The 25,957-nt window shown below is 36.8% G+C and overlaps 1 protein-coding gene across 3 annotated transcripts in view; it reads left to right on the plus strand.

Annotated features, from left to right (window-relative positions):
• The window catches only part of CASK (calcium/calmodulin dependent serine protein kinase), a 226,215-nt gene that overhangs the window by 128,319 nt on the left and 71,939 nt on the right, over positions 1 to 25,957 (plus strand). For all 3 annotated transcript variants that reach the window (XM_075520149.1, XM_075520153.1, XM_075520155.1), the window contains exons 6-10: positions 877 to 979; positions 13,069 to 13,244; positions 15,420 to 15,542; positions 18,022 to 18,105; positions 18,850 to 18,949. In XM_075520149.1, the coding sequence (XP_075376264.1) occupies positions 877 to 979; positions 13,069 to 13,244; positions 15,420 to 15,542; positions 18,022 to 18,105; positions 18,850 to 18,949 (586 nt within the window). The remainder of the gene's footprint in view (positions 1 to 876; positions 980 to 13,068; positions 13,245 to 15,419; positions 15,543 to 18,021; positions 18,106 to 18,849; positions 18,950 to 25,957) is intronic.

A 25,957-nucleotide genomic window follows, 5' to 3' on the forward strand; every position in this document is an offset into this window, starting at 1 on the left:
GAGCTTGTTGTAGCTCCTTTGCACTATTTTGAGTTCCTAGTTTTGTACTTTAAGCAGTAATGTTTTATCAAGAAGCAGTATACAAATGTGGCATTCTTCCGTTTAAATAATTTGGTTGACTGCAAAGGGAGGCTTTGAGTAAATGCAGGAAGTCATTCTATATTAAATGCAGTAGTTTGGCTATGTGTATTAAATACTAAATTGTGTTCTAGTAGATTTTGCCTGTATGTTGCTTCTTCCTATACCAGTCAGTATCCATCCAAATTGTTGTATAATACTATTCCAGTTTTTATACATTACACCTCACTCTTATTAGTGGAAAGACTGTGCCTGGAATCCAGTTTAGAAACCTAAACAATTTTCCCCCTCACTGGAATATTTATTACAAACATCACAGGAATTGTTCCTTTTCTTTTCTGCAGTTGGAAAGTGATCAATGAATTCTGTGATTAAGGCTCAAAATAGTATTTTTTGTTCTCTGTGTGAAGGATAAGATTTCACAAAGTGTATCATAGGCAGGATGTTTCTGCTGGAGAATTGAAACAGTGTAAGGCTTAAAGGTGAAAGGTAAAAAGAAAAAGTAATACCGGTAAGAAATTATAGGCGTTAATTTTAATCTCCATTTTATTATGATTTCATTTTGTGTTCCTTGTGAGTTCTGTTAAGCCCTGAAAGGATTTTGCTGTGCCTGGGACATGTGAAAGAGAAGCCAATAAAGGAGTCCATGCCAGAAAAAAAATATCTGAAATTAAGAAATTCTTTTAAAAAAACCCAAATATTCTAGCTTCTGTTTGCACATTTATGAAAATAAGTTCTAAAATGCAAATTGTATGTCTCAAATAATATAATAATTTGTCTGGGTCTTTGTCTTTTCAGCCACACTGTGTACTGCTTGCCTCAAAAGAGAATTCAGCCCCAGTAAAGCTTGGTGGCTTCGGGGTAGCAATTCAGTTAGGAGAGTCTGGGCTAGTTGCTGGAGGTAAGAAATTTTCCTTCGAAGTTATATAATATTATGCATGTTGTACTGCAGAGTTCTGTTCTTCCGACACAGCCTGGCCTACAAAACAAGAGCTCAAAAATAATCTTTCGCTAAAGACTTTGTTAACATTATAAATGCACACAGTTAATCTAAATTGCTAGTAGAATGTAACATTGTTGTGCGTACATATACTGAGTATTAAATCCCTCTAAATGTTACTCAACAGGAGCTTACACTGGTTTGATCAAAATAAAATTGAGAAAAAGCAAAGAATTCTCCATTTTAATGCAATCCTTGGCATAATTCTTCCATGCTTGACAAAGTAAATCAAATAAAGATGCTATCAGGATTGAAATGTATGTCAAAGCAATTGAGTAAGGTCTTACTACAGCATCCTCAATGCTCCCCTATGTTTCTTAGGCAATTTCTGTCAGAATGCTACACTGTTTAATAGTAAAATCTTATTAGTTTTCACGTGACTCTTTTCTGTGTTTTAATATTTAATTGTAATTATTGCATAAGACATCAATATCTTGATACATATGTATATTTTTTGACTAAGTGTGTTTTGTTTTCTGTGGATTTTATTTCCTCTAGCTGCCTTCCATATTGTTCCAGACAATAGGGTTATGCTTTAATCAGCCTGCACAGATGAAGACCCAATCAATTTTCTGATGCTTTCATTGCCAGAGTAGGAGACCACAACAAAAGATTTTGTTAGTTTAATTTTTTTTCTTCAAAATGAGTAAATTCCTCTCAGTACCATGCCTCTTCAAAACGTCAGATTTCCTAATCTAATTACTTAAAGGTCTGCGTCAATTTGGCTTTTATGTGCTCTTTAAAATAAAAAGCAAATCCAATACAAGCATACCAACAGCTTCCATTCTCTTCCAGATACCGCTAATGCCCTGGAAATATCCAGGTATCTTATTACCTAGAGACCTAGATACATCTTTTCAAAGAAACTATCCATTCAGTTAAGCTGCTCTTATTTCCTTAATAAAAAGGTCACTTCTTTCTTTACTTTTCCTGTGTTTCTCAAATTTTTTGTACTTCAGCAACTGCTTTTTTTAGTGATAGGTCCTACACTTTTGTTTATGATTCTCTCATTTTTCTTCTTTATATTCTCACTGAGCAAGTTTATCCATATCTTCTGTTTCAACTACTCTTCTGGAGAGTCAGATACAGTGTGCTTTCTTTCAGACTACTAGCTGTCTCACAAGAAACCTCAAGTTTAACTTGGGGAAAAAAAAAAATCTGCATTTTTCCCCAAGTTTGTCATGTCCTTCCTTTCCTGTTACCATTCACTGTCCTGTGATCCCACTCATCATTCATGTGCTCAACCTCCATGTGGTTATCAGTACTGGTCTGGTCTTTCCTTTCCTATGTAAAAATGTTTTCATTCCTTTCTGGTTCTGTTTGCAGTACTTACAGAAGCTTCTTTCTTAAGCCTCATCAGTATAATATTTCTCTGTACCTCTTGCCTCATCCTTCTCAACTTCTGCTGTATTAGTCTGCCTTCATTCCCCCCCCCCCCCGCAACTGTCATTTCCAGTCTGTAGCCTTTTCCTTAGCACTTGTTACTTTCAGCTTCAAATTCCTATCGCTTTCAGAGATACCCAGAGTAATTCCACTTCATTTATATACCACGGAAGGTCTCAGTTCTACTGCTTGTTTCAAGCTTTGTCCTTAACAGACTCCTTATCTCTTTCTTCTCATCTTCCATTCCAGTCTTTATACCACAAACTATATCTTTTACCTGGCAATTCTTTTCCCTTCCAGAGTCCTATCTGAAGGCATGTTACTAGACAGTCCCCTGCACAGCACTTGCAAGATTTTATTTCTTCAACTTTACAATATCACCCTATATGTGTTATATGAAAGTTAAAAATACTGTCTGTTTGAACTGATCTATAAATTTCTTGTAAAAAATTGTTTATCTACATATTTGTTTAAGTAAGTTATCCATATGCCCTATGGATAAGTTTTGGTTTGTAATAATAATAAATTACAGGCACCACTTATTTATCAGTTGTCTCCTAAATGAAATAGAAGCTCTCCTTATAGAGAAGTTTGAGCAGTATAATAACCAACCTGTTCGTTTTCACATTCTTTTTCTAATTTTTAGTGAAAAACATTGATTCATCTTAACATAGTCAATTATTTCCCTTTCAGCATGGCAATTCCTGTATTTTCTGGTTAACACATCAAAAAGGAAATTCTCTATTAAATAAGAGCTATTATGGCATTAAGGTTCTCTTACTGACCCTAAAACCCCCTGTGCTTCTAACCCATTTCAGTGCTCAGTGTACCTTAAAATTTTTACAATACTGAAAACACACTGCCTTATACTTACAGAAAGTGCAATAGTTATTAATCTTTTTGTATCTAGGTAATGTGTATTACCACAATACCCTACCAGAATATACTCATTACTAGTGTAAATGTAGATCTACTATGTAGATGACCCTGGTGTTCAAGAACAGAAGTATTTTATCTTTCTTTAGATAAAAGATTTCTTTTATTTTCTTTCTTTATCTTTCTTTATCTTTTTATCTTTCTGTTCATGAACACCAATCTTTTACCTTTCTTTTATTTTATGTTGCTTGGAGTAGTTTATCTTTTAAAGAAAAGGACAGCTTTCCTTTAGAAAAATCATGTCAACATTGAAAGTAATGTAACTGTAGTAAAGTTCAGCTGATAGGACTCTTCCCTTTATCTTGCATAAAAACCCAGCCATTATGCAAAAGCTCTTCAATATCTATGGTGATCACTCTCTTTTGTGGTAGTATTTTTCTCCTAAAATAAGAGTTGCTATATCTAAAACATTCAGGGATTACCAGTGTTCTAAAAATTTTTTCTTGCTTTCATGCATTTGCATTTGTGCCATTTTGCTTACCTTTTTATATGACACACCTGTGCCTGACAAGACCAGATTATGTGTAGCCCAGGAGAACACAAATAGAAGGGAATTTTCTCCCTCAGTGTCTTCAGAGCCTGCCTTCTAGGGTACAGCTTTTGCTTTTTTGGGGACTATGGAATTTTTTCAACTTAACAAAAGACATCTTTTTTCCAGTGTGTATAAATTGTTGGGGGGGGGGGGGGGGGGGGGGGGGATAAAGTTAAACTAAGTCCCAGGTATTGAAAGTAGACCAGTCCCAATCTTTTGATGTAAGTCCAAAGATAGACTTGTATTGTTTAGAAGGATTATAACTACAGTGTTCTTTTGAGCAGATAGAGGGTTATTTAACAGAAGTGTAAGGGAGCTCATGATAACAAGCTATGACATCATACTAGATGTCATTAATGAAAATGTCTGTGGAATAGATTTTAGGAACATGACTGTATTTTATCAGCTAACAATCCAGTGGAGTTTATTTTTAAGGGAGTTTAATTATTAGTAAGTAAGTACCAAAAAAAAGGACATAGCCATAACTCATTTTCCATAAGACCAGAAGGGAAATGTAAGGAAATACTTTTTGTTCCACTGTGTTTTCCCATAAGCATGTGCCATCTTCTGAGCCACAGGAAATCGTTTTCATTAGCTACCAATCTCAGAAGGTCTCTTCTTGCAGTTCTTAGATCAGCAGTGGAAAATTGTGCTAAGTGTATTCATTTGAAGCATTGAAGTAGGCACTTTAAGATGGAATTCTGGCATTATACACAGTAGTTACAGATCATCATAAACATATAAGTGAACTCCTTTATAGAACAGGATGTAGACAGGAAACAGTCCATGTTTGCATGGTTATGATGCAGCTGGAGTAGTGGAACCTCTGCAAAGTCAGTGATTTAATAGAGCAATCTCACATTATGATCTCTGTCTTCTTCCTTAGACAATTTTTCTTTCAGAAAGTGGTATGAATTGTCACAATATTTTCTTAAATAAATATGACATCAGATTTGTCAGATATCAAATATCTTTGATGCTAAATCTTGGGATTTTTATCTAGTATATGGTATAAAAGTCTGAAGGAACAAAAGCCATTGAGTCCACAAGTGCTATTTCCTCCACTTAATCTACTTATTTTCTCCTGGTTTCGACTACTGCAAAATAAGATAACTTTACAGACCTAAATGGTATGAGGTTCTATACTAACGGTCAAGTCTTATCTATGGATAGTTAACTGCTTTTACTTTTTACCTTTAGCAGCAAAATGTCACAGGTACCATGATGCTAATCTAGTCCAGTATTGATTTTTAATCAATAAGTCGCTTCAGAATCCTGTAGTATTTTCAGGTATCCTGACACAACCATCATCATCTTACTGGAAAGCATCTTATATGTTCTTAATAGAAGTACAGTACATAAATATCAAGTGTTCTTGGTTCTTCGTCAGCTAGCCTTTTAGACTTAGTACAAAAATAGCAAAGGCATTGCCATAAATTTCGCTGCAAATAAGACTATGGAATCGGGGGGGATGGATCTTTTATGTTCCTTATTTTTGTTTTGTTCCCATCAGTGTAAAAATGATCATAGAATCATAGAATGGTTTGGGCTGGAAGGGACCTTTAAAGGTCATCTAGTCCAACCCCCCTGCAATGAGCAGGGACATCTTCAACTAGATCAGGTTGCTCAAAGCCCCGTCCAACCTGACCTTGAATGTTTCCAGGGATGGAGCATCTACAACTGCTCTGGGCAACCTGTTCCAGTGTTTCACCAAACTGGATCTTCTTGGTGGTTTTACAAACCCCAGTTTAAAAATCATATTTTTTAAATGTTGGTTTTTTACACTGCATAGACTGTTTTCCCTTTTTCATCATCAGTGTCTGAATGATATAGTGAATGTTTCTTTTGTTTTCCAAGGAGACGTAAATGTTTGTAAGCTGAGGTCCTACGCTAGTATTCTTCTTTCACTTATATGGCAGTGTTTCTTTCCTCTGCAAAGCAAGAGCACATTATTTCAGTAATTTTTTTTCCTGAGAAATAAAAGAATGTGAGCCTCTTCAAAGCTTTGCCTCTGATAGACTTTGTTTTATTTAAAAGATACAATTGTGGTTTACTGTCTCTCAGAAATTCTACTTCACATCTGGGCTGATTTGAGAGTTCTTACAGGAGGCTAATGTGTTTAAAAGTCAATTTAGGTTTACTTCCTCCATTATAGTTTTATGGCTGAAAAGGCCATTGAATCAATTATTATAATTTGTCTGGTTATCATGTGATCTTTGCTTTGTTCATTTTCTGGACACTAATATCCACTTGTCCAGTTGTCTGCTGATGCATCTTTTAAAATACATTTTCTTCAGACAATCTTCTGTGCTGAAGCTGAATTGCCTTTTTTTGTTGTTGTTGGGTTTTGGTTTTTTTTAATTCTATTCATCTTCTCTGTACACCTGCTTTAAACATCTCTATTGTCTGGAGTAATGTGGAAAGGAATTAAAAGTAGTAAGGTATTGACCAATCTGATCTGTTGTGTTTGATTCTTCGATTCCTTCCACATTATTCTGGACATCCCACTCTTTTAGAAATTCCTTAATTTATGAACATATTTCTTATTACACTATTGTGAGAGGTCAGATGGTGATGTTTATTAGTACCTCACATTTTTTTCCTAAAAATTATTTGTTCCAGTTGTTTCCTTATACATCGTTCAGATACTACTGCTGTTGAAAGACTCTCCTTCTGATATCTTGGTCATCAATCCCCTGCCTTAGGGATGACAAAATCTGATTGGGTCTCTGTATATACTCTTCTTCTTGTGGAAAGCATAGCCCTATTGTCTGGAATAATATGGAAAGAGTCATAGAAACTAAATTATCAAAGGTAAGTCAAAATTTATCTTTGGTGCTTGTGAATGATATCAGATTGACAACACCTGAAGACTGAAGCTCTCTGTTTATCCACAGGAAAAATCAGCAAAATTAGCAATTTTATAAATTTCCAGACTACCAACATGCCTCAAAACTGGCTGATAAGAAAGCTTACCTCTAGAAATAAGACGTCTAATGTCTGTACCTATTCAGGCATTGAGTGCTTCCTAAGACAGCAAAATGCTTTGATGTAGTCATTTATTTACAATTAATTGGGTGGAGGCAAGTATCACATTGAATATATGCCACTGCTGAGTCTTCATACAGTGATGATTTTCAGTTAATGCTACTCTAGAACAGATAAGAAGAACCTAGAAGCACATAGACAGAAAATTGATTCCAGTCTTCCATATGATTTCTTCTCACATACAGATACTAAAAATCATGTGTGTATGCATGCATGCAATATTTATTTAAATAAAATAATATTATTTTTTCATGTGCAGTCATTCGAATATATCCATGAGTGTTCTTATATCCTGAAGAATAAAAGAGCTGTGGAATGCAGAAGTTATCTATTAAAGAGAGAAAAATGCCTTTGCTTACTGTTCTTTCTCACACTGCCTCCAAAAAGATGCACATCTTCTCCCAAAACACCAAAGAAAATTCAAAAGCTTCTAAAATATTTTAAACAATTGAACTGTTGAGAACAATTTTAAAATTTTACACTGGACATGTTTAGAAGGCAAATTTTCTACTAGATAATTTTCAGCAGAAACCAAGTATCACTACTTGGTCTAAAAAGCAGTGAGTATCCATGATTTTAGAAAACTTTGCTGTCTATAGATTCTGTTTATCCTGTTACTGATATTCACCTTACAGTTCTTGTAGTTGCAACATAGGAAAAACCCCTATCTATGTAAGTTCATGTGTGCACTCCATTCATTTTGCTGACCTAAGTGCAGCTCAGAAGTGCAGCTCAGCAGTCCTTGCTCAGGTCAGTTTTTAGAATAACCTTGAAATCATCATTTGCTCCTTTGATGAACCCAGTGAAGTGGTTAGTTGTCACGAGGATGACAGCTGCCCCAGAAATGACTTTAGCCTTTTTAAGTTTCTAATACGTACATACACATATGTATGTAATTTTTTACCCTGTTTAACTAGACAGTTCAGTCTCAACCAGTTAAGTTTCTGTTTGTTCTGCATTTGCTTTTTCATGGAGATGAAATTGTGATTTCTACCACCATCACCGCCCACCTGTCTGAAGTATCGGGATCTTGTAATCTACACTAAAAAGGTTATGAAACCAAGTAATTCTGTAATTATTTTCACTAATTATAATCTAGCAGTGGTAAAGGACAGGATTTTATTAAGTTAGCCTAGCCTTCTTTCTCATTTCATTTGTATTTATGGAGTTCTCATTTTAAATTTAAAAGAGAGTATTAAGGTTTAGTAGTACTGATTTTTCAGCACGCTATTAAGTAGCATCCATTTTTCATCTAGTTTATAGCAGCAGTCTGTTGGGGTCTTAAACAGCTGTATAGAATATTACCTATTACTGAACTAGTCTAGTCCTTCTGCTTAACATCAAGTAGTTCATTGAAGTAGATTTCTCTGGTATACTGATTTCAAACCAGGGCAACAAAGATGCAGTTTTTCCACCTGTGATCTAAGTTCTTTAACTTCCAAGGGAGGAGAAAGAAAATTTGGGATGATCAGAGAGGGACAGTGTTTTTTAACCATAACTTCTAAGTCTGTCAGTTTGTCTGTAAGAGCTCTTGAGTACTAAGTAAACATGCAGCCTCACATTCTGATGTGGCGTCACCAGATAGAGCAAAATAGGAACCCTGAAGTATCAAGAGGCTATAATTTGTCTATTGTCACATAGAAAGTAGGAAATGAACCTCAAGAAGCTTGTTCTGTTAGAAAAAAATGTGTCTATGGAAAAAAACTATAATGTGATGAAGGTCACTGATAATGAACGGAGTGCTGGCAGTGGATGGCTACTGCATAAGAAATGCTTGCATGCTGTGTTTTGTCTGCAATTTTGATAAGCGTACTGTTGCAAGTTATGTTTGCTACTTGTTGATATTCAGTAGTTTTCTAAGAATTTTTGTATTTCCTTGCCGTGTGGTCAGGAAGTGGAGGGAGAAAGGAAATCTGAAATTATTGCCTACCATCAAGACCTTTGCAAAATTTAGGGAAGCTGATTAATGCTCAGTTTCAAGAAACTATTCTGTTCTGCATATATTTATGAGTGTGTATAAATAATGAAGGATTTTTCTTGCTTATCCATTTCTGCAAAGTAGTTTTAATTTGAAACATTTGCTGAAGGGGAGAAGGAAGCAAAAAAATATGCACTTTTGATACTCTCTTGACGCTGTAGTCTACTTACTTTTTACAGCCCATGATTAAATCAGGTAAGGTGATATTTGAAAACTAAAAATGAAAGAAACAAGCTGTATCTTTGGAGGAAGATTCATCTTATTTTTCCCCATTTAATCAGTATTCTGTATGTTAATACCAGCATAACCACGTGTGGTGGGTTGACCTTGGCTAAGGGCCAAACTCCCACCAGCTGCTCATTCACTCCCCCTCCTCAACAGAGCAGGGGGAGAAAATAGGACGAAAAAGCTCATGGGTCAAGGTAAATACATGCAAACTGCTTACCAGTTACCATCACAGGTAAAACAGACTTGACTTGGGGAAACCCAGTTTAATTTATTACCAATTCAAATAGATTTGGGTAGTGGAAAACAAAGACAAAAATGAAAGCGCTACCTCCCCTTCCCAGGCTCAACTTCACTCCTTCGCTCCTGACTCCCCTACCCCTCAACCCCGAGTGGTGCAGAGGGATGGGGAATTGGGAGGCTGTGGTCAGTCCATAACAGCCTCTCTCTGCCCTGCCTTCCTTCTCACACTTTTCTCCTTCTCCAGTGTGGGTCCTCCCATGGGCTGCAGTCCTTCAGGACAAGCCTGCTCCTGCGTGAGTCTTCCACAGGCCGCAGTTCCTTCAGGGAATATCCACCTGCTCCAGCATTGGGTCGTCCGTGGGCTGCAGGGTGGATACCTGCTCTGGTGTGGGGTCCTCCAGGGGCTGCAGGGGCATCCCTTACTCCACCCTGGCCTCTCCAGGGGCTGCAGGGGAATCTCTGCTGGAGCACCTCTTCTGTTTCCTCCTGCTCTCACCTTGGTGCTTGCAGGCTATTTCTCACACTTCTTCCCATACTCCTCACGGCTGGGCAATATTTTTCCCTTTCTTACACTTTCCCTGAGGCACCACCATCTTGGCTGCTGGGCTCAGCTGTGCCCTGCAGTGGGTCCGTTCGCACCGGCTGTGTCCGGCACGGGGCAACCCCAGCCTCTCCTCACAGAGACCACCCCTGCAGCCCCCCCGCTGCCAGCACCTTGACACCTAAACACCTACACCAAATAATGCTATTGTATTGCTTATGTAGCATGTGTTGCTGCTAAATATGCTATTTTACACCACAGGAGAAAATGTAGGATGCGTAACTGCAAGGACACGTTTTCCTCAGAACAAGGTGTTCTATAGGTTAGCCTTCTCTGTACTGCAAATGCCCAGCAGGCTTATATGCATTGGCAAAAAAACCCCAAAAGCAAAACCCAAACCTTTAAGTCTACTTCTCACAGCACATAGTAATTTTTTTTACCATGTTCATCTCTGCAATTGTTTACTTAAAACACAAAGAAGGTCTCGAGCTGAGCGGAGTGGCACATAATTATTGGAAATACACATTATATCAACTTAAATATCATTTGATACATAGGATTCTTAGTTTCATTAACTACTTGATCCAGACGACTGTATTATCTCCCTGCAGTTTAATGCCTCTTTTAAACAGTTTTGTTTGTCCTTGTGATATCTTCTCTTCTAGTGATTTCTGATGTTTGTCTTTTGAGTAATTACTTTTCTCTATACTTCCCAGATTTCGTAACAGCAATTAGAAAGCCTGGTAGGAAGGCAGAATCTTCAGAATATGAATACGTATGATTTTCCATTCATATTGACAAAAAAGATTTGAACGAGCTTTACTACCACAAATGTTTTTTTCAATGTGTAAGAAAGGTTACACCTGCTCCAAAATTGCACATGGGTTCCTCTGCACCCAAATGCCAGGAAGTTTACCACTGAGATAAACAAGACTTGAGTAAGCTGGGCTGCTCTGCGGTCTTGCATGATTTCTTCTGTACTAAAGATTTCCAGATTACCACTAATTTCACATGAGCAGTCTAAGTGATATACAAATACTGTTTGAACAGGCAGTTGTTGCTGCTTATGTACATGCATAGCCTGATACAGAGCTGGAAATGTTGATGCTTTTGCTGTCACAAATGATGGTATCCTAGGGGGGGAAAAGGTTAGGAAACCCTTATAGATAGAGATTTGTAGGCACATGGAAAAAAAAAGGGGGGGGGGGGGTGCAAAAACCACAGACTTCTCTGCAACTTGTGCGTACTGGATATATATACTTTCTATTTTCCTTCCCTTCCCCATCACCAGGCATCTGAGAGACTTTGGGTCATCTAAGGAGATAATTCTTCCCCTCATATTTGTGAGCTTGAAGATTTGGCTTTGAGGTTTATCAGTTAGGCTGGAACAGACATCATAAGCCTATAAATTGTGTATAACCAACAAGCAGAATTAGTAAACTTTCCCCATATCCATCTCTGTCTTTCTCTGTCCAGAGTAAATATCCTTCCTCTTCCCCCAGTGACAGGAGGGATGAGCTGGACTTGCAGCACCTTGCTGTTTTACTCTTTTGTAGCGTGGGAAGGAACTGCCCCTTTGCTATCACGTCAGCCTAGACTGCGTGGACTTATTAAAATGCCGCCCTAGCTTAGTGGTGAGGTAACGTTCCTTTGTCACAGGCAGATTCCTAACATTTGTTTGGCAGAGGGATTGCCTCATAAACTGGGAATGAAAAGGTTTAGCACAAAGCCAGGTGAAGAAATTTGACAATGGCGGTGTTTCTCCCTAAGAATAGTATGGTGAAAAAGCTACCATCTTTGTCAATTTTTTAATCCTTGTAGATGCAAAAAGGAGTGAGCGGGGACTAGTTAACAGAGCATGGTTAGATCGTATTCCTGCATTAGGTGGTATAAGGTCTTTACTGAGTAAGCTACTGCCAGATAGTCTCCTACGTGTTTGTTACCAGTGCTGTGACTTAGCTAACTCACATTCAAATGGTGTGTAGGATAGACTAGTCTAGCAAGAGTCTCTTTACAAGACTGAATTAAATACGTGCCGTGTGAACACCTTGGATTCTCTAGGCTGCATTGAAAACTCTCCTAGCCAGCACAAAGGCGCTGCAAGCCTTGAATGGAGCCTCTGAAGTCCACTGTAGTATCAGTGAGCAAGAATAATTTAGGAAGGTGGTACAAGTGGTAACAGTTCGCTACAGTTCTGGGGTTTTTTTCTTCTGTTGGTACTTGGTCGAACTAGGGTAGTCCAAAGACTGCAGTATTTGTAACTGTCAGTGATGCCCTCAGCATTCAAAGCTTAATTCTTGCAAATCCTTTCCGGTGGAAACAAACCTCTTCACAATGGAAAACATTTATAGGGAGAGGTAAAATGTTTGTTGCTTTTATTTGGCTTAATGTGTTACACAGAAATTGAATTAAGTCATTCTAATCAGTTTACCCACTCAAAAGATTAGTTGGTACTAAATATGTTTTGTTTCCATGGGTGTACATTCATTACCAATCCAAAATCAGTAATGTCCCAGAACCATTACTGTGTGGCACTCATTGAAAGCACTCTGTGAAACAAATTAGCATTATCTTTTTATCTGCGGTAAGATATTGCTTGCTTCAAATAAATGAACAATGCATTTGCTAGCATTTTGCGTTCTTGTTGGCTGTTTCAGTAGACTGGCTAAGGTTTGGGCAGAGCATCAGACCAAACTGTGCTCTTGCCAATTAGAGGCAGCTTTTTCAAGTGAGCAGTATAGACTGGAACTCTACAATATCTTTGTATATGCTCTCTCGATAAATAATTCCTGTTTCAAAGGTTGTCCAAATTGATATTTTTAGTTTTATATGGCATGTTTCACTGAAGAGTCTTAGTGCTCTTATATAAATCTTGTTTCACAGTCTGCAGGGTAGGATAGAATATTCCTCAATTTATAAAAGTATAAATCAAGCAAAAGGGAAACGACTGATCTGTCTCACTGGATATATCTAAAATAATTGTGTTAAAAGTTTAACCCATGAACAAAACTTATTAAAGCTGTTTTAGTTTAATGCAGTGATATTCTTCATTTCCATGTTTGACACATATCACTGACTTCAATTTTGTTTTTATTTTCATTTAGGACGTGTAGGAACACCTCATTTTATGGCCCCAGAAGTGGTGAAAAGGGAACCTTATGGGAAGCCTGTAGATGTTTGGGGTTGTGGCGTGATCCTTTTTATCCTGCTAAGCGGTTGTTTGCCTTTTTATGGAACCAAGGAAAGATTATTTGAAGGCATTATTAAAGGAAAATACAAGGTAAATGACATTATACCTGAGTCCTTTTCCAGTGAGATGGGCTCTGCTGGTAAAATTTCTGGAAGTTGATTTTTGTATTTAGCCTGATTTAAATTTGAAGCTTATAGAAATCTGTCTGTGTTACATAGGAAGAGAGATGATTTTTTTCTCTCCAGTCTATCTTGTTCCTGCTGTGTTTTGTATCAATGTTAGGAATTAGAATACAGAAATACTTACTTAGATGAAACAATAAATGGGTGCAACAACCAGCCCCTAATTGTATATTGAGCTTGGTAGGATTACATAAGGTTTAGCTGTGAAGTATAACATACTGTATGTTACCTTAGGTTTATAGATTATTTAAATTTTTTAATCAACTAAAAGAACTATTATAAAGGCTGGTCATCATATTGCCTTGATGTAAAACAAAATGCATGTTACTGTAGAAGTGTAGTTATGCATTTAAAGTGCAGCTGATGATTCAAAAGGATCCACTTGCAACTGAAAGCAAATAGATGTGCGTGCAAGATAAGCGCGTTTCACAACATAAGCATCCTGGAGCCATTATGGAGGCAAATTTAAAGCTTTGACTTCACTATTTTTGTGGTTTTGTCAAAGATCAGTTTTGCTCTACTTTGTAACCGAGGTCATACATGAGCTGCGTATTAAGCAAATTAAGAGTGGAAACTCCTAAAACTGTCTGATAGTCTGTAATATGGTTTAGGAAATATTTTATTATATGAAATTAACAGTAGTCTGCTAAAATGTAAGTGACAGCAGTGGTACTGCACTTGGTCAGGAGCACGTTTTTCATTATTTAAATTTTGTATTCCTAGAAACAGCAGGATTTCTTCATGGCACTAGTTTTGAGATTGCATAGACTGGTAGATGTTCCAGTTTCACTTTGTGGAAGATTTCTTTATGGAATCTCTTAAGCAGCTAAAACCTTCTGGAAGCGTACAAGTTAACTTTTCTTTGTTTAAAAAAAGTCATGGCCAGCACATTGTGTCTTCTCAATTCCTTTTCTGTTCCTGTTTCCTCAATAATATGTCTATTCAGTGAAAATAGTATAAGGATTTCAAAACAGTCTTGCTGCAAATTTGCAATTACCTTCATTTCATTAGAGCTGAAAAAGAAATGACAAATCACAACTATAAATGTGCATTTCATAGCCAGATAATGTTCCTGAGTGCTCCAATTTAAAGCCATCATTTTTCGTAAAGACTGATTTTAAATAAAATGGACCTCTTTAAATGAACAGATTATAACATTGAAAAGAGTCTGGTTATAATTCTGAATTTTCATTTAGTACCTTGTAAAATTAGCAGTGTACCATCTAAATAAAACTTAAGTTCTTCATAAATTAAGGAAATACTAGAAATAGCTTAAGGATAGAATCTTTATCACAGAAAGAATTTTCCTACTTTAGTATGGTTTTATCAGGTGTCCATCATCTTGACTAGTTGGACACAAACCTGCATATGCACAAGATGAAAATATATTCTAAATAATCCTTCACACTGTTATCTCCTAAAGATACAGTTCTGCTCTAAAAAGTGTTGCAATTGCTTGTATTGTTGATCCCGCCAGTATGCTTTCCTACCTGAGTGGCTGAAGATGCTTAACTGTTGTAAAGTTGAAAGGAGTTTATTGGGAAGAGCCATTGTCCATGATACCTGTGGGACAGGACCAGCGTAGTTCACAACAGGCATTAGCTGGCTCCCTTCTTACTCAGCATCACTGGCATGAAATTGTGGGTTGATACAGATAGACCGTCATGCCATTCCTTATATTGATTTCAGGAGTAGATTTAATTTCTGCATTTATCACATGCATACTTAACTGTCAGACAAAGGCTAATTTTTTTTTTTCCTAGTGAAGGGTCACTTTTATCTGAACAAAATGTAGCATAGGTAAAAAACTATGCTGTGATTATAACATAATACCAAGGATATGTCAGGTTCTATGTGATACAGTGCTCACTGTTTTCGATTTTTTTAATGCCATTTCAATAGCAACTAATGTACAATTTTCTAAGTTATTAAAAAGCTTAGAAACTTCCTTTTACATGTATTATGATAAAATGTTTACAAGTACCAACAACTGTTAAATCTTTGCAATTACTTTACATAAAAAGTAGGTTCTTTTCTATATACTTATTACTAATTTAATTTCTTTTTTCTTGCTTGTAATCAGATGAATCCTAGGCAATGGAGCCATATTTCTGAAAGTGCCAAAGATCTGGTACGCCGCATGCTTATGCTGGATCCAGCAGAAAGGATAACAGTATATGAAGCACTGAATCATCCCTGGTTAAAGGTAGTAAAAGCAGCTGTTCACATACCAGTTTCCTCTTCAAGGGAGAAAAAGATTTATTTCTTCGTTTCTTTGAACTTTTCAAAGTAGACGTGACATTGTACAAAATGTGTGATAATACGCTTTAAAGCTTTCTATGCTTTGTAAGATTAGAGCCTGAGATTTTTATAATTGCCAGGCTTGAACTCTTGCTTAACAGCAAGAGCAAACTCACTTAGGCATCTTTGGCAGCAGCAGAGTATAGGGAGTAGGACTGTGTAGAATAAAGCTTGAAGAAGGTATTCATGTGTCTTTCTGTGGCTCTCAAACTCCAGAGGAGTAATTTCTGATCTCTTCTTTGCTGGGTCATATCTAGACCTCTTTCCTATTATGGCATGTAGCCATGCAGTTTATTGCAGTACATTATACTACTTAACTGCTTTCTTACATTAGATTCCTGAAATATCCCACCAGAGTGAAGGAAGTATGTGGTGGTGTGTTGCTCAAAGGCGACTGTAACTACATAAAATTATACGGCATCTGGTAATCAAATTATTTTTCAGTGGTGGCAGAATTTACAACACAGTTTTAGCCAGTGGAAGAGTAGTTGCTGGACACTGAAGGTTAACAACAGGAGCAGGAGGATATACATCTAGCTTCTCAGCAGTCCTATTAATATGCTGTGCTAAACATTGGAGTTGGAGAATGATGGGTGTGTTGCAGATTTAAAAGGTGGCAAGTGCTGGTTCAGAGCATTGTATTTTCTTTGCCAGAAACTGATGAATTAACTATTTTTCTTTGTTATCCTCTATTTCTTTTCTATTGTGTGGGCCCTGGGTAGAGAGTCATAATATCATTACCTTAACAAGGCACGTATTTGGAAAGGGTGCTATTCTGGTGTCTGTTCCTGGACTGTTTATATGTTCTACATTAGACAGATATTGACCAAAAAAAACCCCAAAAACAACAACAACAAAAATCCCAAAAAAAGAACCTGGGAAGCACAGGCTCCTATGTTCTTCTTCTCCCTCCAAGTAAATGGTCTAACTACTAGTGAATGGAGTCGTTCTTCCACCTGTCTGCTCTCTTTCTGGCTCTGACTCTTGTATTCCAAGCTGCGGAATGGTCTAGCTTATCAAAGGAGGTCAGGAGTGTGTGCCTCTCGGGAATAACAGTGGTTAAGGCACTCTTCTGAATATTGGGGAAACTGTGGGTTCAAACCTTTCCACTCAAAAGAAACCAAAGTTCTGTCTGTTCATCTGGGGCATACATAGTGCATCAAGTATTTCAAAGAGCATAGGAATGGACACCATGTTTGGGAATCCTAAATGATCATAATCCAGTGATTGACTCTGTGGTAAACACAGGTGATCTGGTTTTACCTGCTTGTCATCTGACTTTTTCCTCACTTTTTGAGCTTACCCACATTTAGATGCCAAAGCAAGGGTTTTGCTGGGTTTTTTTTGGCAGAAAACTTTGCCATTTTTGTTGTTTGAGCAACTAAGCTGATTAGCCTTTTTTAAAAGATAATTTTGTAATGCGAATGTGCAAGTTCTGCCTATACAGCATAGCACTTTTGATGTCTGTGGTCTCTTTCTGATCTTGCCATTATTTGTTGAAAGACAAGCAAGGAGAGAGAAGATTTGGTTTGAGACAACTTTGTTTGCAAGCTTAGGCCAGCATTCTGTCAGTCAGTCCTCTATTATTTTTGCCTACGATAAACTCCCTTCCCTACTGACTCAGAATTTTCTTCTAAACCGTTTCTAGATAGCAGCCAAATACAGCATGAGACAGAGACATTTGTAGTGCCGTAGAGAGACTGAAATTACTTCTGCCAGTGATTTCACTGATTCAGGAGATGCACGTAATAAACATTTACATTAAATTAATAAGTGTATGTAGCTTCTGTGATGATTTGGGGCAGGGGAATAAAGTAGTCAGCTGCTGCAAGTTCTGCCCCCACTGTCCGCTGTTCGTTGGCAAATTTTTCGTCTGCGTCTACCATGGAGAATTCTTCCTGTAAGCTAGCACCTGGTGTCACCAGCCATCAAGATGGCACTTCCTGCTCTGTTGGACACATACCCCATCTCCCAAGCTTACCTGAAGTATCAAGCACCCCTTAAAAGAGTGCTTGAATGCATTGCTTTGCTGGGATTTGTGAATCCCAAGAAGCAGAACTACTTTGCGCTTGCCAACTTCAAAGTTCAGTGCTAGCCACAGACTGACTAACAACACAACAGTAAAACAAAAGGCTAAGGTCTAACTACAAAGTGGGAAACAAAATTACAAAAAGAAAATATCCCTGGCCCAAGTTAAGAATTCTTTCAAAATATTTTAATTCCTCTCAGTTTCTTGAAGTTTTCCTTAAGTTGCAATAAATCCTCATTCTCCTTACGATACTTATTAGCTGGTACATTTCTTGTCTAGTTTCTTAATGTTGAGAGAATATTAACAGCTTGTATTTAATGTTTCTTTTGTTTTGTTTTTTGTGGGGTTTTATAAGGAGAGAGATCGCTATGCATACAAGATTCATCTTCCAGAAACAGTAGAACAATTGAGAAAATTCAATGCAAGACGAAAACTAAAGGTAAAATGAATGTAGTGTTAAAACAATATAATTACGTAACTTGAATTTCATGTGATACTTTATTCATTTTAAAAGTGCTAAGGGAAATATATGCTCTGAAGTTGGCAATAAAATAAAAAGTTGAAACAGGCCTTCACAGCTGTTTATTGCAATGATGTCTTGTTAAAGGTGTTCGTCCTTTCTTAGGCATAGTTTTCAAACTAAATTTCAGCGCAAATTGTCTGGTATCCACCGAGGTGTGTATGAGGTCTTCATCTTAATTCAGTAACTCTGTGTAATATGAATTATTGGAGAGGAGAGAATAGTACAATGGCTTCTGTTATTATTATTCTGACAATTTCTCAAATAACAACATATTGTGTTGCTTTAAAGAGTGAATTTTTATACTTGCTAAGCCACCCAGTCTAGGTAAGAGGGAAAGAGAAATAAATTATTTTGTTTACATTGTACTATGGGAATTTATGCCTCACACTTATTATTTTTAAATGCTTTCCCATAAAGAATTGTTCTCATGAATCTCAAGAATATATTTACTGTTTATTAGAGCAGTGTATGACCAGCTCTTCTGTTTATATATGGTCACCAGTAACAGTGAAGCAGAGCTGAAGACTGTAAAATTTATTTACTCTTCAGTGAGCAGGTCAACGCACGAGACACCTCGGGAGACTGAGTGATCCAGGGTGTCTGGAAATGTTTCATTATCCTTCTTTGTGTAATTTAGACTTTGTGGGTATTTTTATTCAGGGGGCAGTACTAGCAGCTGTGTCAAGCCACAAATTCAACTCCTTCTATGGTGACCCCCCTGAAGAGCTGCCAGACTTCTCTGAAGACCCCACCTCCTCAGGTATTTTAACAGAAAGTATATTTACTGCAGTCAACCTGTCTTAATTCTATACTGGATATACTAATTTCTCATTATTTACTAATTTCTCATTATTTCATAAAGTTGCATATTAAGTTAACATTTAAATGTGAAAGCATAAATAATTTTCAGTCATAATGGTGTTAGTGACTGGAGAAAATGAAGAGAAAATCTCTGCACAGTTGTAAGTTTCTACAGAAATTCTGTCTGGTTTTTTATTTGTTGTATGTACATTTGATTACAAATAGTGCTATAACCTCATATTTCTCTTTATATTACTTGAGTGTAAAAGCTTATTGAAATTTTGTCTTGAATTCTCAGGCAGGAGCAAGGTTATCATACCTTACTAATAGTTATTTGTAAAAAGAAACCATTGTCTACCAGAGTTGCTTGACCCCCTGTTTTAGAGAACAGTATAATTAAGATGTCTCCTCTTTAAAGCACACTGGACAGTATTTCTGATACTACAACCCAGACCCCCAAATCTTCAGAGAGGGACAATACGTGTACTTTAAGGACCTCCCAACATACTTCAAAGGGGAAGATAATACCTTTGCTGTGCTGTGAGCACATAGCTAGGCCTTGGGCAGGACAGTGATCTTACTCCAGGCACTCCTTTTGTCCTCGGCCCACATTCAGGAATTTAAATAACCTGGCAGTCCCTATACTAACATAGCCCTGTCATAGTTATGTATCTTAATTTTGACATAACGTTACTCACAACATTTGCAATGCAAAAGTCTGGGTTGGTCTATCTGACCTAAAATTAGGATTTAGGATCAAGTTAAATGAACTTTTAAGAAAAATCTAAGGCCAATAGGACTCTCTCTTATTTTTCTAAACAACTAAATAGTACTGGCAGAATATTTCAGCTATACACTGACTTTACTAGAAGACATTTCAAGAACTTAATTACATGTGCTGAACTGCTGTGTGGTAATTCTCTTTCCCAATATTTTTATAGGTGAGAAAATTACTTATTGACTGCGTATGTTAAGTGTTCCTTTTCTGCTCTTTCATATGAGCAAGTAATTTTTATAAATTATTTCAGTGTCATTAATATAGGAATTGGGGGCAATATTTTTGTTGAAATTCTTAAATTTCACTTCTTGGAATTCAAGTTTGAGTACTTAAATTAAAAGATTGCTTTGTCCTTAGAGATACACACTGCTCATAATTTCCATAGAAGTGAATGGGAATCTCAGCTCATTTATTGCAAATGGGTAATCACAGCTTCATGGCTTAACGTTAGGCAGCCAGCTTTTGAGTACTTGATGTACTTGTAAGTAAGGATCCATATATTCTTTTAAAGAAAGAATAAGTTGGTTTTACTTCACCCAGAATTACTTGCAGTGCTTTAATTTTTGTTTCCAGCTACTTCCCCCGTTTCAATAAAAAGAATAGACCACCAACGTGATTGGCAGTGGCAACTTTCCTAATCTAAAAACTGCAGTTCCTTTTTCCAGTTTCAGTCTCACATCAACAAGGCATGTGTCTTCCTCATAGGATGATGTAATTGCAGATATCACTATACAGCAAAGGTACAAGTGCCATTTTTTCTGCTCACAGAATACACGAATCCGGTACACATGTAAATTCTACAGAATATCTGTGCTGGATCCACTGTTATCTTGTGTTCATCTCTGAAATAACTGAAATAATAGCTTGGATTTCTCAGGAAAGCATAGTTATTCTCTAAAATAACATTGTCAACCTCACTGATGGGAGATCACACTGATCAGGAAACCACACTAAGTGGGTAGTTGTCATGATGTTTCCCTGACTGACTACATTAGCTGATAAAATATTTACTATCTCAGGACGAACAGTGAGGCTTGCAAGAATAGATACCGCAACTTTCAGCTTCTGAAATTGCTAGATACAGAAACCTGTTTTGTTTCCTCTTCAGAAGTACACTAATAAAGTTTTCAAATATTTCTAGCTTGTAAAGATAGGCTCTTGTGATGATTCTAAACTGAACTAGTTTATAGAAATTAGATATAAAACTCTTGAATTGCCATAGAAACTTGACTATCTTAAGGTTATTTAAGTTTCCTTCCTAACATCTCATAATGTTATTCCAGATCATAAACTCTAATGAAGAGCATTTAATATTTTAAATGTTGCTGCCTATTTAATCCTCCCATAAAATTTCATGAAGCTTACCATTAAAATTAAATGATTTGTCAGAAATGGGCAAATGTGGAACTCCTACTGAGATAAAGATGCAGAAATGTAAATGCTTATTAGGTTATGCAAATTATATATCCTGTCCTCCCCCGGGTCTTTCTAAACACCGAAACAGAATATTTCAGTTCTGTCTTTTTTCTGGATTAATCTAGAGGTGTACTTCTTCAGAATTCAGTGAACCTGGGATTGCTGGACCCTTTAAGCATCTTCCTACACTACCAGAGTAATAGCCTGGCATATGAAGGCACTATAGGTAGCAAGTCAGATGACTTTCTTAGATGCAGAATCACAAAGGATATTCTTGTCAGAGAGCTTTCCAATGAGGGTCAGCAAATTGCGTAACTGAATTAGGTGGGAATGAACACAGATAAATTTCATTTAAGGTCAGCCAGGTATTTTTCTGTACACATCCTCCTTTCATTCATACAGAGTGTGTTAATAATTCTTGGTTCCCACAGCTTGTTCTGGGTGATCTATTTCCTCTTTCATCAGCAACTGTCCTCTGGAGGACTTAACTTAATCCCGCTGTCATTTTGTTGGTAACATGGCAGAAGTCAGTCTTGCTGAATTTTGAGAGAGTATGAATAAAGGCTTTTAAAATGTTTTGGAAAATTAGGTAAATATTTATTAAACTAAAATATTACTTTACTGCTGATAGGCTGTGTTCAGTAACTTCTTTAGTAAAGCTACTAAGCTGAAATGGCAAGTGTCTTGCAAATGCTTTTTGCTAGAATGTAAAACATTTGACTTTCAGGTTGCCTGTCTTCAAGACATTGTAAAATGTCAATTTCCCAAGGCAGTGGATGTTTTGGATATTTGTAATATGCTGAAACAAATATAAACCAGAAGTTAGCAATCAGCAGCCCTAAAGGCTAAATCTGGCACATGAGAAAAATTGGCCCAGTAGAGAGTATTTGATGTGGAGCATGAAATTACTTAGGCACTAGAGAAATTCATAATCAGTTTGCTCTCTGCTGCCCTTCCCCATCCTACTCCCTCCCCTCTCCCCCGCCCTCCCTGGCTCTCCTATCACTTGATTGCACACTAGATCAAGACAGAGGATTTCCTCTGCTTGTGTCATATGCTGACCATTTGTCCCCTAATGGAGAGTATGGAGGTGTAATTTTCAGGTGTTTTGATAACAATGCCTCAGGCTGAAGAATGAACATCACCAATGTAAAGCTTTTTATTTTTCCTTCATTTTGCTTCTTCAGCCCCCCATTCTGCGGCAGCCCAAGGGGAGGCTGTGGAATTGCTTGACGTTTTGACCTGGGAAGCTGCTTTCAGGAAGACCATTTAGTTTACTTTGGAGTTTTAAGTAGATTCAGGATCTTTAGGTTTTTAGGCCGACAGTCAGAAAAGCCAGTAAATTGAAGAGGTCTTTTATAACTTTGTATTTCCAAAAACCTTTTTGTGGCCACATTTTCAGAACTCCTGAGTCAGTGTTAGAGTTAAGCCAGTGGATAGTCCATAGTCTTTGGACAACTGCCTAACTGATTTTTAGATTAAAGCAAATCTTACCTTTTGGTTAAAGGACTTTCTCTATAATGCCTGCTTGAATTGCTTGGTTTATAGTGCTCATATTCTGAAACATGACTAACAAGTTTCAGAGTAGCTTTTTGCTGCAAACAGTACTAAATTCCTGTAAGGCATTTTATAATGCTGTGTTTCAGTTTAACCACAGAGAAAGTATAGCAGCATATTTTATAACAGACTGACTGACCAAATGTACTTATTTAGCCTAGGCTAACAAATAGCAGTGTTGCAGTACTTCCTGAACATTTATGTGCTTTCTGAGCTCTGTGGTAACAGTGTAAGGTGGTGAACATAGAAGCAATGCTTTTGCATTGCACAGAAAGCAGGCATGTTGCATCCACATCAGTGTTTCTAGGTTGTTTTCTCAAACTGCAAGGCACAAGTTTCATACAGCATTTTTATAAATGCATTTTGATATTTTGTCTCAGGATTGCTGTATGTAAATTGAAATTTTCATTCTTTTTTATCTTGTTAGAATCCATATTGTCATATCAAATGAGAAATTTTTAACAGTACGAGATCTTGATTTTCAAATTTGAAATTAATAATAATGGGGAAAAAACTAAATCTGATAGTCTTTCAGAGTGGGATCAAACAGCAAATGTATGGCCAAGTTGTAAGATCACTGTTTCCAACATAGATGGAACTAGCTTAACTCACAGGTTAGTGAGTGGTTAGTAGTTTCATGGGATTTAAATTACATGCAATATGGGCAATATAAGCCCATATCTTAAAAAAGATCAGTCTCATCAACACGAGGAAGAAAAAAAAAATACTGTTGTTATGCAGAAATTACCACTGATTTTGTAAATATTTGCAAAGGGTCTTGTGTAACATTTTTAAGTGTGAGTGCTTGGAAAAAAAATTACATTCACCTTATAATTTACTGTTATTAATTCCTTATCTAGTAATACAGGTATAACTGACTATCAGTTTTGAGATAATGAGTTTGAGTGTTTCCAATACTCTGTTATTATCTTTATGATTTTTCAGCTATTTAATCTTTGTTCTGGTATGTTTAAATACAAAAACTTTTAAGTATATAAAGTCACTGTTAATTAAAATCAATAATAAAGTGGTTGTATTTCTAAATGGTTCTCATAATGGTTCTCACTGAAACTTTTTTTAAAAATTGATTTCAAGATAATATTGCTAAATTCTAGTTAGTAAATATATTAATTAATACGATGTTATGCTTCATCTGCAGTATATTGAAATAGTTTGTCAGTTCACCTTTTACAATATTCTTACTTGAAATCATTTTTTGTCCATGAGGTTTTTAAAATAGTTTAACCAATGTTGGAAAAAGTCTGGTATTATAGATGCCTAATACTGTGTACATGAGCTACCTTCCCAATGCCAAGTGTTTGTTTTCCTCCCATCCCAATCCGCAAGTCCCATTTGCTTCACACACAGAACCATATTAAAAAAAAAGGCGGGGGGTGGGGGGGATCTTGTCAGTTTGTTCATACTATGTTGTGGCTAAACTAGTGTGCTAGGTTGCAGCTTTATAAATCGCTTGTTCTGAAATCTTCGTACTGTTTGTTGTTTGTCCAAATGCTGCCTTCCTACTAGGACTTCTAGCAGCAGAAAGTAGGTATCCCTTTGTTTTCCTTTAAGGCATATCATTCAGCTATGGTGTGTGTGTTTGCATGTCTAAAAATCAGCTTTCTTCTCTTCTCTTTGCTATTTTCAGTTTTAATACTGCCTGTTCAAGAAAAATACCCTGTATGGTTTTGACTAAATCTGTCTATAACTTTGAAAATATATTTATCCAGAAGTAATATGATTTCCAGGGAGTTCTGAAGGTTCTAGTTCAGAGGCAGTATTAAAATTACCTGTTTTTTTGTTTTCAATATTTGCAACACAACTTAAATAAAATTTAATTTTCATTAAATTAATAAAGGATAAAATTGTTTGGTTTTGCATTTTAGTTCCAAAATCAATGTTTTCATGGACTAATGGCCTTTTTTCTCCTAACACTAAACATATACTGTAGTCGTATATTGTTTTCTTGTTATACCCTTGCATGAACTTTTTTGATCATTCTGTGTTGATGTGATACATGATATATGCATATGCATTGTGTATATGCATACACCTGATTTAAATAACTATCCAATATGTGTCTCCTTAATGAAGGAATATTATTGGCATGCAGGGAGGAGGTTCTGCTGCAAGTTAGCTGCACGCTTCGTGAGAGACTGATAGTGCAAGCACTTCTAAAACCTGCAAACTATGCTAGACAGAGGAGAAGGTGTGAAATTCTAGACCCTTTGATACAAACCACAACCATTTCAAAACAACAAACTCAGCATCTCAAAATACAGGCTATAAAAAGTGGGGGTTTTCCTATTTTGCCATCTCAGAATGCCTGCCCAGTAATGTGAGAGTGAGAACTCAGTGGATTTTTATATAAAAGTTTTGCTACAGTATTATTTTTATACAGTTGTAGGGAAAAAAGAAACCTCGTACAGAGCCTCTGCCACTGATTTTTGGTTTTTGTTTGTACATAGAGACTTTCTTCAATAACCTTACTGACTGATAGGATGTGCTGCCCTCACACTGGTCAAAAGAGGGTTTCCATGTATTTTTGCAATGAGGAAGAAAGTATCTAAGGAAGTAATAGTGAAAGGCATTAATTTGTTAAAATAGTTATTTGATTAGTTGCATGTGAATGTGCTACTTGTAAGGTGCGGGTCTGGTCTGAAAAACAATACCTTCTCACTACGTATTTCTTTACCACCACACTAGACTGCCTTCTGTCATATTTGTGGCTAGTTTTACAGTGAGAGATAACTGGGAAAAGGAATTGGCAAACATTGTGTAAAGGTCATCCCAAGTATGGAGGCAGGAGAAAGGTGGAGACATGCATACACACAGTGCCCCTGTGCATGCGGAATAAAAAGAGGACTATCTTCAAAACCAAGCATCAGTTTCTCTCCCCCCTGCCTTTCCCTCTCTCCCCCTCACCCCCTCCTTTTTTGTATTTCCATATATAGTACTCTCCTCCGTGTTCTTGCTTGTGTTTGGGAACACTTTATCTCCACACCCCCCCCCCCCCCCCCCTTTTCTTTGTTTGGCCTTTTCCTCTTTCTCCCTGTTTTTCTATCCTGCACCTATTTATTTTGGCTTTCTTCTCTGACTTCTACATGCCTTTCTTTCCCTTCTTGTATTCCATAGGTGTTCTTACCTTCTTTAATTTAGTTGGAAATCCCAATACCCTTCCATCCCACCAGCTGCCTTCTTTCTGCAGTTTCACTG

Source organism: Mycteria americana, chromosome 1, assembly GCF_035582795.1.
Source record: "Mycteria americana isolate JAX WOST 10 ecotype Jacksonville Zoo and Gardens chromosome 1, USCA_MyAme_1.0, whole genome shotgun sequence".
Lineage (NCBI taxonomy): Eukaryota > Metazoa > Chordata > Aves > Ciconiiformes > Ciconiidae > Mycteria > Mycteria americana.